The sequence below is a fragment of the Indicator indicator genome, chromosome 4 (assembly GCF_027791375.1).
Source record: "Indicator indicator isolate 239-I01 chromosome 4, UM_Iind_1.1, whole genome shotgun sequence".
NCBI classification, from domain to species: Eukaryota; Metazoa; Chordata; class Aves; order Piciformes; family Indicatoridae; genus Indicator; species Indicator indicator.
In genome coordinates, this window is record NC_072013.1 from 22,934,554 (window position 1) to 22,949,357 (window position 14,804).

General features: G+C 37.0%; 1 protein-coding gene across 1 annotated transcript in view; it reads right to left on the bottom strand.

The window, feature by feature from the left end:
* BEGAIN (brain enriched guanylate kinase associated) overlaps window positions 1-14,804 on the bottom strand; it is a 147,552-nt gene that overhangs the window by 48,571 nt on the left and 84,177 nt on the right. The window contains exons 4-6 of the mRNA XM_054400469.1: window positions 8,465-8,626; window positions 6,920-6,976; window positions 2,345-2,411 (exon numbers count right to left, since the gene is read on the bottom strand). Of these exons, the coding sequence (XP_054256444.1) occupies window positions 2,345-2,411; window positions 6,920-6,976; window positions 8,465-8,626 (286 nt within the window). The remainder of the gene's footprint in view (window positions 1-2,344; window positions 2,412-6,919; window positions 6,977-8,464; window positions 8,627-14,804) is intronic.

Here is a 14,804-nt window from a genome sequence, read left to right on the forward strand (position 1 = left end):
GCTGGTGCCAGTCACTGGGAGAGAGGGAGTGGTAGGTCACCTGTAAGGGCAGGGAGAAAGAGGTGTAATGGGAGCCTCCCAGGTCATCTGCAGGTAAGGGGAGCAAGGGACTACTGCCCTAGAATTCTTATTTTCCTTACTTGCTGCATTTGGACACATTAAATAGTCAAAACTTGTGTAACTGAGTGTGTATATATATACACATGTATATATACACATATATTTGTGTGTATAGAGTGATGGGGTTGGGAAGGTAGGGAGAAGGTAAACATATGGTTTGGATTTGTATAAGAGTAGAGAAATCAAAGGCTTTTGATTTTGAAATTACAAATTGACTAAACTGGACAAATGTAAACACAGCTCTTTCCTCAGCAGGAAAGTGAGAGAAAAGTATACAAGAGCCCAGTCTACCATAACCTGTTAATGAACCAGAACAGCTGTTATTTAATCAATTCTTTTAATTGAGGGCTGGGATTATTTTATGTGTCTGTTTTGTTGTTTGGTTATTTAGTTGTTGTTGTGTTTTGCTTTTATTTAACTGAGGGGTTTTGGAGTAGCCTGAAAATCAAATGGCTTGACTTATCTAAATCAAATATGGTATGATTTTCCTCATTATTTTGCTTTCAATATAGTTTCTATTTGACATGTTTTTGGTTTTGTTTTGTCTTCAATTTCAATGCTTCAGAAGACAAAGCAATCCAGAGTCAAGTGGTGCACAGAGCCTGCTTGATCTTCAAGCCTCTAAAGCTACCTTCAATGACTGTCACATTAGGGGGATAAAAAGAGGTACAGTGCTCCATGGAAGCAGTCTTTCTTCTTTATGTGCTCTGCTCTGAAATAATTTCTCAGGGTGTCAAGTGGATGCTGGAACAGCAGTTTAAATACTCTTTGATTTGATCTGAAATGCCTGATAAAAAAACATCGTGGGGTTTTTTTTTAAATTCTTCTATGTTTCTAAACTTTTTATTTCATTTACCAGTCAGAATGCCCCTATTTTATTTATCTTGTGTAGTGCATATGTATATAAATATTAGACCACAGAGGAAGACAAAATCCTGAAGTGATTTTAGTGAAAGGAAAAATAACATAACAAAGGAGAAGTGGAGGAAAAAAAGCAATAACAAGAGATCAAATGTTATTTGTGCTTGTACAGTGTTTATACATATATTTATGAAGAAACATGAACTATAATCCAGCTGTAATTTGCTGTCCTCTTGTTAGGCAGTTAAAAAAAGCATCAGTACCCTATTCATTTTCAGCTATTTAAACAGACTCCTGAGATAAGAATGAGGACAATTTAAAAAATGTGTTTCCCATTTCTTAGTAAAGGCTGGTGTCTTTCTAGTATGTTGCTATAGTCTCTATTTACTTTCAAAACACAATCTCTTCCCTTCATTCTAAGCTGCCCACCCATGAAAATGTCACATCTGAGGTTTGTGTAGTATGTGAGCTTATCCTAGCACTCTTATAGCCGTACATCAGGACTCTGTCTGGACCTATAAACTGTGTGTTTATGCTTGTGTACTGTGCTTGCTAGGGTCATTTTAGCTGTGGGGCTGGGAAGAAGGAGCAGGGAACAACTGAAGAAGGAGGAGGAAACAAGTCAGGCTGTCCTCATGACTTGAAGATCTATGGAAATTTTAAACTGTCATTCTTCCTCTTTAAACATTTCCCTGTAATTTTTCTCCTTACAGTAAATATGATGTCCCAGCAGCATTAGCAATGAGTCAGGGCACTAAAGGCATTGCTACTTCTTTTTAACAACAAACTATTTTGAATGAGTGGTGTGTGAAGCCTTTAAATGGTAGTTTTCCTCAGTTTCTAATTGGCCTGTGACAGTAACATTGACATTGCAGTGGCAGACGCTTGTAGACTGGAAATTCATACACTGAGTTTGATAGTTATGACAACAAATAAAAGTCAGATCATCCACAGTCTGTTAAAACCTGAGTGAAAACATCTAAGAAGCATGGGAAAAGCCTGGATTACCTTATTTAATTTTTTTACTTAATGAAGACATATTTAAACCCCATGAATTTATTAACTAAATTAACCAGAATTATATTAAAGGTACAAATTACTTGGCCAGATCATCAGCCAGTGCAATCTCCATTTAAATTGGAGTTATACTGTCGTAGACAGCTTGAGCTCTAGGTCCTGAGACAGATAAAGCCATAATTTTTTAAGCAAACTGTATTTTTGCATTTGAAACATGAACTAGTGGTTGGTTTTTTTTTTTTTTTTGTTACAGCTACATATTAATTTGTTCTATGACTTAAGAACCATAAAACACATTTAATATTTATAAATAAATAAAGTAATAAAGTAATTTATGATAACTTACCATTCTGTAAAGTTTATCCTCCAGATCCTGATTAATTCTTTGTAAGGCTAGGTAATTGTTTTGTATCCTGAAATAAAGATGATATCATATAATTGAACATATTGTTTTTCATGTTGTTTTTTACCTGTTATTTCCATATCAGTAAAAAAACATGACTTGCACTACTTGAAATCTATTTTATTATAACTCCTCTCACCAGTCAGTGGCTGCCCTTAAAATGTAATTGCCACCTACTGTCATGTTTTTTTACTATATTTAATGGCAAATTTCATCAAGAAGTGAAAAGATGTTTGCTGTTCTGCACTTCTGTGCAGACATGCATTGCAGCATGGGAACTTGCACAAAGAGACTGTGGATTTACATCAGTCTCAAGAATACTATGTCAGATGTGAAACTTGGAAAGAAAATATACGGAGCTCTCAATATGGAGAATTGCAGCACAAATGTAATGACTGTAACAAAAACAACACATGAGCATTATAACATGACTTAAAGGAGAATATTCCTTCTTTTTTACACAAGTTCATGGAATTGCTTATTCTCAAGAGCTAAACACATCCTATTTCTTCAGGAAATGCATTTAGATAGCTCCAGCCAGGAAAAGGTGGCTATTTATTTTTATCTGCATCAAGGGGCTGAATGGATTCACAAAATGAGACTTCCCTGGTTATTCCAGAGCAATATATCTTTAGATGGCTTACATGTTAACTTTGACATTGTAAGGAACAAATAAGCTGAACAGCCTGAGGGGGGGAAAATCGTTATTTTTGTAGTAGCACTGCCCTTCTCTTCACAGAAGGTAAAGAGGGTAGTTCTTCTTGTTTGCATGTCTTACCTCAGCAGAATGTGTAACATTTGTAAAGCAAATGTTTGAAGTTCAGTTGAGAAGGGTTTGTGTGAATACATCTATATGTTTCTACTGGGAATCTTGGGTCAATAGGTTGAAGTATTTTCAGTGGTCAGTTGATTTTAGATAATGGGCAAGCGTGTTTGTTGTAAGAGTGAACTCAGATGTAATATACATTAATTCCACAAAAAGCCACTTCCTCTGAGAAGCCTAGATCTGGATTTAGTTTTCATGATGACCAGGAAGGGACTTTTGGGCTTATTGTATGGTTACCAGTGGTTGTTGAAATTAAAATGAAGACCTCTGTTTGAACCATGTCATGACTATGAATCAAGAGGTCCAGGCCAACCATTCCTGTCAGTGAAGTGTCTCTCCCTGCTTCTATTGACATGGAGATTATCTTCCTAGATAAATGATCAAAATTCTCTGTTCAAGATCAGGCAAGTAGTGTCCACTGAGATGTATGCAGAGCTCCAGCTGGAGCTCCCAGTAATACTGTAACATCTGTCACACAGACCCCGGAGGAGGGGTTTGTGCCAGGGACGGCTACTCTGTGGGCATAAATAATGACATCCCCATGGGTGAGTCTCCCAGGGGTAGGGAGAAGTAGCCCAGACTCAGGGCAGCCATTTCAAACATGCATTGTGAATCTGGGGAGAAGCACCAGTGTTGTGTCCATTTTACAGAGCTACTGAGCAGAGATTCCTCCCTGTAAGGATGATCCACGGTAAAGGGTGTTTTCTAAGGTGGTGACCCAAATGGGCTGAAAATCCATGAGACTTGTGCTAACCTACAGCATGACTATTAGTCATCTCTTCTCACAGTGCCATGGAGTAAATGTTCAGGTGACTTAAAGGACTGACTGAAGTTTACAGATCTCTGCTTTGTTCATGCTCTCGTTAGATGCAGCATTTACTTCTGAGCTTCTGCTTAGACATTTATTTCTGAAGCTCTAGGTGTACTTGGGATTTTCACAGCTGTTTGTCCAGAGTCAACTCAACAGAGAGAAATCTTAGGGTACCCTGTACTCAGATTTCCATTGAAAAAGAGAAGGTAGAGATGATTGTGGTAAACCAATAGAAGCAAGGAGGCTTAAACTGGCTTTGCCTGCAGACAGTTACCCAGCACTAACACAGTTTTGCTGGTAATGTTGCATGCTGTAGTGCAGTAAAGAAGGATATAGAAAACTAGATAGGGCCTCTCGTTGAGACCTGCACTGCCCCAGTACCTTGTCTGTCATGGTCTGCCGTTTTTCTCTGGTAAGGCAAACCAGAACAGGTTAAACATGCTTTGCTCCTAGGCATCTTGTGGCTCAGCTACAGATGGAGTAAAATCAATGTGAATTTTTAGCACCTACAATTTCCTGAAAGTCTATATGAGTTCAAAAGCATCTGCATAAATTCCTGAAAGAATTGAAAATTATCGGTTCAGAACTTTTCTACCTCAGGTCTCACTGTATGCTGATCTTTTCTCCAGTACAGATTTATGTGGAGAACTCAAGATGTTGAAGGTTTCCTTTCCATACTTTTAATATCATGAATTACCAGCAGTAATTGTTGCTAGGATGTCTGGCTTATGATGGTGGCAAGACATCACAGGGTTTGCTTATCAGCCTCTGTCAACACTGTTTTTCTCTTGATGTGGATAACTGGAAGATTGGTTATCATTAATATGATGCTCTTGTTGGCCATACGTCCATGCTGTAGACAGTAGAGGAGTTTTGCATGAGTTTATTACAGTCTTCTTTGTTTGTAATTTCTTTTATCTTTGCTTATCAGATTTTCCTCTGATCTATGGTTAGGTGAAAGTTGCCTACAAAACCTAGTTCTGTAACATATTAATTTTGCACTGAAAAATCTAACCACCTCCCAATCAAATCAAATCTTAAAAAACCCAGAAAAATCCACAGTAAGTTGTATCCTGAGCTTCAGGAAGTGTTTCTATTGAGAACATTATGCAAAAGTAGTCAAAATAAGCACAAGCATGTGCACATACACACAGGCACATATGCGTACAAATATACAGATTAACCCAAAATGGAAATCCACCATGCCAAAAAAGGTGTCAGCAAGAGTGGGTTGCAAGGAGAGAAACAGACCCAGAAATACATGGGAGAGTGTTAAGATATAAAAGAGGAACAAAGCAATCAAATCAGTCTTTGGGCAATACTGTAAATAGAGGAGAACCAGGGAAAATTATTTCAGTTTGAAATGATCACATGGGCAAATGGTAACTTAAACCTCTTTGCAGAAAATATATACCTGGATAGCCTGAACCTTGTGAAGTATGAAATATTTTAATGTTGTAAATCAGCTTCTCTACCCTGTGAAACTGTTCTAAGAACAAATTCCTGTGAATCTATAGCTTATTATCATTTTTGATAGCTTTTTGTGTTGTTCACATTATCAGGTGAAACACTGTGGGACTCCTGGTACATATATGTGCATGCATTAAATCAAAGTTTAGAGTATTGACCAAATTAGGTGATGAAAACTATTTTGACCTTATCAAACACTACATGTCTGTGCTCTAACTCAGCAGACAACACACTTGCAAGACTGCAGATCATCACTGAAAAGGAAGTTGTATCACTGTTTCCACTCAATCTCAAGCCTCCCTCAGACCATGAAGTATATGTAAAGTAAAACATGGGCTTGGGATGAATTTCTTTAAAGAACAGAACTTCACCCAGAGTGTAGTTTAGCTTTGAAGGCTTCTGTTAAAACACTAACTTCTTGTAAGAAGTTTTTCCCTCTCTGTTGTCACAAGTTTCGTGGACTTCCTTAACTAATACAGCCACAGGTTTGCAGTTCAGAACACCCCCTCAGACTGTGAAATGTCTTTGGTGAAACAATTGTGTGTGGGCTAATCTCAGTGCTAAACACATGTTTGTATGGATTTGTTTCTTGTATCTTAAAATAACTTTACTATCTAGTAAAAGCTGGGATGAGGATGTCACCAAGTTGACACCCACATCTAAAGCAAGAAACCCAGCATGACTTTTGGAGCTCAGTTTCAGTTTCAAGGCTGGTAATTGAATATTTTTTAAAGTTTACTTTTAAAAGCCAGACTGATCATAGGGATTACAATGAGGTATATAAAATCCCCGGTCTCTTTTCAGTCACTTTTCTAAGCTGAAACTATGCTTTACCCTTATTGTTTTTCAAATTTACTCAGCACTGTCCTGATCTCACTTCCACCAAGCTTAAAGAAAAAGGCCACCTCTAAATGTTTGTAGAGACATCCTAACGCTGACCACTGAGACATGTAAATGACCTTCCTGCTTGTGTAAGAGAGGGAAGATCTAGCAGCACCACAGGTAATTCTGGAAAAATTAAGACAATAAAGGCTTTCAGAAAGGAGTAGAAAAGGATAGTCATTCAGCCTCTTTAAAAAAATTCTACACTTAAGAGTAATGGAAGTTTAATAACAGAAATATTTTCTAATATGCAAGTGGGATATTTTTACACAACACTTATTTATTAGGAGAGTTGAATTTCTCTCTCTGTGCAGTGAATAAAACAAGAGACATATTATTGAAACTCTTTCTACATCCTTGTAGACACAGTCACATTTGCTCACACTGATTTTCCTCTGGGACATGTTGCTGACATGCTTTTGGATGATGGGGTTTTTTTCAGTCATTATCTTTCTCCCGGTTGAGAAATCTAGTTGTTCAGCCTGTGGTATGCCTTGCTGTTCTCAATAGAAACATTTTTTAAGTCCACCTCATAAAATATTTTGGCCTTCCAATATGATAGGTCTTCAGGGGAATAATCACCTGCCTGAAATATAATTTTCAATGTAAGTTGTCTTCATAATGTGGTACAATGTTCCATCAGAATATTGGAAAGTCAGTTTTACTAATCTGATGCTTGGTATGAGTGCTAGACTTTGTCATGAACAATAAAAGGCTTTCTAGCATGAATTTTGGAGGGTGCTTAACTTACCAGTGCCCAGTGAAGCTGATTATAGGCTAATGACTTTGATGACCCTTTGTTTTAGCAGTAGAATAGTTAGCCCCTCTGCTAAATATGCAGGATTTATGGCAGTCATGCCTGAAATAATCACTGCCCTTAAAGCTGAAATATATTGGATCAGAACTGCATCAAGGGTGAAGTTGCTTTCAATAGCTCTGCTCTAAGAGAAGTGATAGGAAGAATGCTGTTGGCAGGAAAAAAATCCAAAGAACTTCCAGCCTTCTCTTGATGGATGTGTATAGATTTCAAGATGATCATGGAATCTACTTATTTTGGCCCTGTTTTAAGAAGCCTCCCCAATTAAGGAAGCATTTAACTTCTAAGACCACGTTAGGATGTTGCTTAATTTGAGGTCTTACAGCATCATACTGTTTAAAATTTGATGAAACAGTTTGTTGACTCAGTTTGTTAGTGGTTTCTGGCTTTTGTATTGGTTTGCTCTTTGCCTTCTGCGAGGAAAGAAAAATATTTCTTTGGGTATAGCACTGGAATGATTCATTCAGAATTTAATTTTTACTCATCCATGAACTGAATCAAATAGTTCAATTATCTACAATCAGTTTAGGAAGGCCCTCACAATAAATGCAAATACATTACTGCATAAATGGAGGTTCAGAAGTTTTGAAAACAAATTAAAAAAACAAAGCAAAACAAAACAAGAATATTAATAATCACTGATAAAATTAAATCCAGAATACAGACCATTTTAATCAGAATGCCAGGAGTGTGTACTTATTATAATTTGTCATCAACATTAACTGAGCCCCTGATTTACAATAGCAATGTGCCACAGCTTCAACAATGTTAAATAACAGGTTTTTAGTATCATTCCTTTCTATTTGGGACTAAAAAGGAAATGATTTGTTACTGCAGAAAGTGAAATGTAATATTATTTGAATTGAACATGGTCTCAGCTTTGAGTGATGATGGACCAAATTCTTTTGTATCAGTATAATAGAGAGTAAGAAGAGAAAATAAGCAGCCAAACTTACTAAGAGCCATTTATCTGTATATACATAGTACATGTGTATATATATGTAGTGGATTTATGACCTTTGTATGTGTAACACAGTGTGGCACTAACCTACGTGTGTGTTTACACACAAACAATATCATGTATGCACCTACATAGGAATATTTCTATTTACTTTCAATACAGATGTATCATACATACCACATGTAAATAACTTCATGTGGTATGCAATATATATTCAGATATGTGAAACAGATATTCAAAGTGAAAACACATGTAATCCTAATAACTCTTTTTATTTAAAAAAGTGAGTTACTGACCTTCTCAGTTTTTCAGTTACTTTTTCAAGTTCCTCCTGAGCACGTCTCAGTTCTATTTCAAGATACTGACGTGTAGAATCAAATTCCGTTTCAAGCATTTCCAGCTTATGGGTAGTGTATGATAGACGCTTTCGTAATTCCCCCTTCTGTTCTTGCAAAGTACTAGAAAAACAAAGACCACAGCTGTAGAATTTAGCTGCTCCCAAAAAGCTATTCATGATCTAGTCTTTGACTGATTCCCTAGAGTATAGGTTGGCATTAAGCCAGAGAAGTATGCTTAGTAATTTGTTTACTGCACTTTGAAAGTCTTCTGATTTAGATAGTTGACTATCTTCCCATCTGTCCTTTCTGCTGCATTCGTTGATAGTATCTCATTAGCCATAATGGAATATTTTGTGAAAGAATCCTCATTAAAATACAAAACGCAGTCTAGAGTTTGGTTTCACACAGGACCTTTCATTTAGTTATCTTAACATACTGTGACTAAAGTAGCAGATCTCAATGGAGTAGCAAGACTAAATAAACTTTGCAAAAATATTTCCTTGCCAATAAGCCAAGTTTGAATATGTTTTATGGAGAAAAAGTTTTCTCTTATTTGATTGAACTTCCACCCCAATCCCTATTCATAATGCTGCTAGACAGGTTATCTCGTTTCATTTGGAGAATGGTAATCAATATTATAGTAGTTTTAAAGTTCATAGAATCATGGAATCGCAGAATTGTTAGGGTTGGAAGGGACCTCAAGGATCATCTAGTTCCAACCCCCTCCCATGGGCAAGGACACTTTCCATTATATAAGATTGTCCAGAGCCACATGCAGCCTGGCCTTAAAAACCTCCAGGGATGGGGCTCCCACCACCTCCCTGGGTGCTGTTCCAGCATCTCGCCACCCTCATGGTGAAGAACTTCCTAACATCCAATTTAAATCTACACTCATTTAGCTTGGATCCATTCCCCCTAGTCCTATTATTACCTGAAACCCTAAAAAGTGCCTCACCAGCCTTCTTGTAGGCCCCCTTAAGATACTGGAAGGCCACAATAAGGTCTCCTTGGAACCTTCTCTTTTCCAACCTGAACAACTGCTTTACTGGAGGTATACCATGTGATTTCAGATGAACCAGTCTGCACTCGCCTCAGCTCTTATCTGCATATTGGAGATCTTTTATCCTTATCTATTTAGTTTGTAAGCTCCTCAGTCTTCTAGCACGTTTGCCAGTTGCACAGCAGAACAGAGTTCCAGTCAGAGCTCAGTCAACCAAATATTGAATTATCTCTTGGTTTCCACTGGGAGCTTTGAGGTCCTACAGAGCAGGAGTATGCCATCACCTAAAGACCAAAGCACTACAATGTTGGGATATGAATTGCTTTGCTTGTTTTTAAAAACACAATAAAAGTAATTCTTCATAAAAAGAATATAAATCTTTATTTCCTTTGTCCAGTGAGTACTGCCAGCAGCTTTAGTAGACTAATTTTTTAAGTCTTTTATTAGTCAAGGCACTTGGGAACAATATGCCATTCTCCAAGAAACATTTATCTGAGCTGACTTCAATACAATTGCCTTTTCCTCTACAAGCTGCAACAGGAGCAGAAGCTTTACAATTGCTGCTTACATGATCTGTGTAGCTTAGATCTAGGAAACAGTCTAATGTTTTGCCAACACAGTGCTCTATGTCAATTACACATACTGCGTGGTTACAGTTATACTTACATTACCACTTGTAGTTACATTCTCTTAAAATAACATATTCTAATTCAGACATTTAATGCAGCTACAGTTAATGTAATCACTTAGTTTTTGTATTTCACTTGGTCAATGAAACTCCAAAATTATTTAGAGAAATGAAAATCTGGACCCATTATGCTCTTTTTTAAATTTTTTTTTGCATTGTACCACATTTCACTGGTGCTGCTTCTGGCCTGTTCTTGCTACACATCTGCTCATCTTGGGAAAGAAGAGTGGTCAGTTTTTCTTCCTGTAGCCTGGCAACTGATTTTCTTCTGTGAAGTGGGTGTTACATGTCAAAACTGTTTAGAGTGAAGAGAGATTTGATTCAAGTCTACTGTTGCTCTAAAATTCTAACCACTAGGATTTGTACCAAAAATAAAGTAGATAGTAGGTCTTCCAGTCTGCTGGTCTATGCTGGGCAAATGTAATCAATTGCAAATCCTGCTGCATCAGGGAGTTTTGGCCACAAGCAGAATTTGACCTCTGCAAGGAAGAGGGCCTGTAGAGGTAAAAATATAATGGGAATGCTAAGGATGTTTAAGTCAGTAATTGCTGGACACTATTTAAAAAAAAAAAGAAAAGAGGAAAAAGAGGAAAGTTAATAGCCTCTGAAAACTTTGTGTTTTGCTTCCATGTGTAGGTACCTTGTTTTGGGTCTCAGTTTTGTGAAGATTAGGTAGGACCAACGCACCTCCTCAAATGAAGTTACTTCTGCATATAACTGTGTATTGTCTATAGGGGGAAATGGAGGATTCAAAATGTGAGTTCTGAGTAAATCCTGATCCTCAAGTGGAAGGAAGTGCTGGTGTAAGCTACCAAAATAGGATTCAGGTCTGGATGGCTTGGCAGATTTTGACAGCCTGAAGCTTGTTGTAGGGCCCTAGTTTGGCAAAATGTTGAATTTAACTTCAAGTTCATCCTTTTATTCCCTTGAAATTCACTTAGAAATATTTGTATTATTCAACTTTTTTCCTTTCATTAAAATCAAGCCTATTCTAATGAGCTTTAATGGAACAGTCTACATACACAGACTCACGTAATGCTTTGGGTAGTGAAGCATAGCTGTAACTTTGTAAAAAATAAGTAAGTTAAGGGATAAATCAGGCAACTTCGAAGTTCTGTTATTCACATTCAGCAAATCATATTTCTGAAAAAGCTCTGCTCATTTCCACTCAAGCTGGAAGATCCTGAAACTCTCCCAAACCTAGAAGGACTGCTTAGTGTCTACTTCAATTGATCTGATACACACAAAACTGGCTGGCTGTTTTTAAAGGACACCTGCTTTGTGATAGAATTATTTAAGATGTAGTGGTAGGTACATAGCAGTAAATCTTTATTAAAACACAAGTTATTATTCAGAAAAGTAAAAATTTTAGAAACAAATCATGTTTTGACAAGAATATACTGAATGGCAGGAAATTTACAGCCACTTTTATGAGAGGGAAAAAAAAAAAAAGAGAAGGGATAAAGGAATAAAAAGACCTCAACAGCAAAATCAGTTAACTAATCAGTCAGCTGTAATATCCATATAGAGCCAAAAAAGTTCTAAAAAAGTAGACAACATTAAGCAATGACAGAATGAAACTTATGTTTGACACAAACAGGGAAATCTTCCTGAATCTGAGACTGAAACCACTGACTGGGTACTAATAGCTGTAACACTGAGAGCAGATTTCCCAGCATTCCCAGGACAGTTTAAATTCCTGCATAACTAGCTAGATACAGTACTGTTTTAAAGTAAAATCTGTTGTTTATGCTTACTTATAGCTGAATATGATCAAATACCTAAGATGCAAAGGCAAGGCAAGTGAGAGAAATGGTATAAATAAGAACATACAGTATCTCAAATGTAGTATTTCTAATAGCAGGATAAGAGGATCAATTGTTTTTTTTAGACAAATGCATAGTATTTCCTGGGCTTTAATTTTTTTTTTTTTAATTTTAATTTCTTGTGAAACAGATATTCTTCCTCCAAAAACCTTCCCCTTACCATGGTATGGCATAACATCATGTCTGAATTCTCCTTCCTTATGCTGTTTTGTAATTTCTTGCCATAGGAGTGTAGGCTTTTCATAAAGAATGCTTAATTTTGTTATATACCTCTGTAAATCTGGTAGTGGTAATTTAGACAGGAATGAAAATACAGTAAAAATAAAATGTTGGAACCTGGAGACATGAAGTCAAGCATTTAACATTTTCCCTTCCCTCCAAAAAACAAACAAACAAACAGTTCCACAAATTAGCTGCATTTTGTTTCTACTTCTGTTAATAACAGAAATCTGATGCACATATTTTGATGTTGATAAATCAATATATTTTATTTTATAATTTATATTCTAAGGTTAGTCAGACCTCAGTTCTATATTAGGCATAAAATAATATACATAATAAAGAATATATGTTTTCAGCAAATACATATATATGCATATATATATATATGCACACACACACACACATATATATTCATTGTTCGGTTAAAAATGAAGGAAATAATTTAATGGAAGAAGTACATTCAGGAGAAAGGAGAGGACTTATTTGCAAATAAAAAAGTCTTGGAAAATCTGGTGGTATTATGTATTAGAAAACACCAATCCTATACTCCATGGACGTCCTGAACACTGAAGGGATCCAAAATCCTGTCAAATAGGACCTTATGCATAAATGGTTCTCTATTTCTTCTAATGATCTCAGAAGTTCTGCTCCTGTGACAACCAATGGTTTGCAAGTCAATACTTGTTTGGCTTCATTAAAATATTCCTCTAAAAAAAGGACAGGAAGTACAATATTAAACATTTAGACTGATGAAAGAAAACCCTGCAAGGGGAGCTAATTTACACTTTATTAAAAGCAGGTTTTCAGACTTTCCAAAGTATTATATTCACCAATTAGCTCTGTTTAAACTCATTGAAAATTCAAAACAGATATGAAAACATATACTGGCACAGAAATTTGTGCCCACAAACTTTGTAATGCTGCTGGTAATTGCCAGGTTTGAATTCTGGAGTAGCTCCTTGCCAGGGAATTTGAAACCCTCTTCCCTTGGTCAGTGCACCTACAGAGATGCCAAGCCCTATTTTTGAATCATGATGTTGGAGTTAATCCTCCGCAACAATTCAGAGGCCATTCAGGGGAGATATTACCAGGTGGGAGATAACACTACTCAGGCTCTACATTTAGTGAAAAGAGATCTATTTTGCAGAAGAAAGAGATGGCTGTGCAGGCAAGTTCAAGCATCACCAGATACTGATAGTACTTTCCTGTTAAAATGTTGCTGTCACAGCTTGCACAGGACTGAAGCAAAGACATATTTTCATTCCTGGTGTCACCTCTCCCTCTCCAAGAAGCCTCTGCCCTCAAAAGGTGGTGAGTGATTGGAATGGGTTGTTGTTTTTTTTTTAAGATGTTTCCTCCAGCCTGTATGTCAAGCTGAGCATTGATGCCACTCTACAGAACTTCAGTCCCAGGGAAGGTTGCATACAGTAATGAGAATGGAGACAGATAAGGTGCACCTATCTCAGTCAGGATTCTTCTGTAGCGCTTGCTGGAGACACACAAGGTGAACATATTTCCACCAAAGAATTTCAGGAAAAGCTAAAATGCCATGTGATGATGGCTCTATTTTGAGGAATGTGTCTTAGAAAACAAGCAGATTTTCATTGTACCTGTCTGATCTGCCAGCTCATTTTCCCAAATTTGGGCTGTTCAGCTGCCTGAAGGCCAGGGGATCTCTAGAGCTTGTTACCCTCTGACAATCCCAAAAGAAGGTACTCCCTAAACTGTCAGTACCTGACAGTCAGTGTCTATGGAGCTGGCCAATAGTTGGACCATCTTGTAGACCCCATGTCTCCACCTGGCTGGTAAACCTGCTTCTGCAGAACTTTCATGTCTGTTTGATATCCCAGGGCTTTGCTTTGTAGATGGATCTGAAGTGTAGTTTTAAACTGGAGCAAACTAATTTTTCAAACTATTGAAATTCTTCCTGAATCTACTGACTCTATTCTTTCACATAGATCTAGTAGTTAGTAAACCAAAACATAATTAATGGTGTTAGGAGGGAAATGAGCAATGAAAAGAATGTAAGAGGGTAAGACAGAAACCCATGTCAAATATATTGAGAAGCTATGTCAAAGGTTCTCATTTCTGGGTAAGGAAACAAAAATTTTAATGTAGCTGTGAAATCCTAAGTCAAACTAATTTTATTTTGTGGTAAACATCCTTCCTTGGTAGAACATGTAAGTAGAAATTAATCTGCTTTGGGGTTTGAGACTCTGAGTTTTGTACCTGGCTTTGCCAGATATGCCTGGTGTTATAAGGGTTGTTAAGTGAGTTAAGACTCACCTGATCAGAAGCAAGTGTCAGTACTGCTGGTGGGCTCTGACTCTTATTCTTAGTTGGTCATGATGAGCAAGCACTATCAAGATGAAACTAATCTGACTTATTCTAGAAGCCTACTTTTAGATGAGATGACACAAATCTGGAAGTACCCATTTCTATTAGTTGCAAAGGGAATCTAGTCAAGTAGCTCAGATGTAGGCAACCACCTCTCTGCAGATAACTCCCTTTGTTCCTGACTCAGTGCTATATGTATGAGATGAGGTAATAATGTTCTTTTTC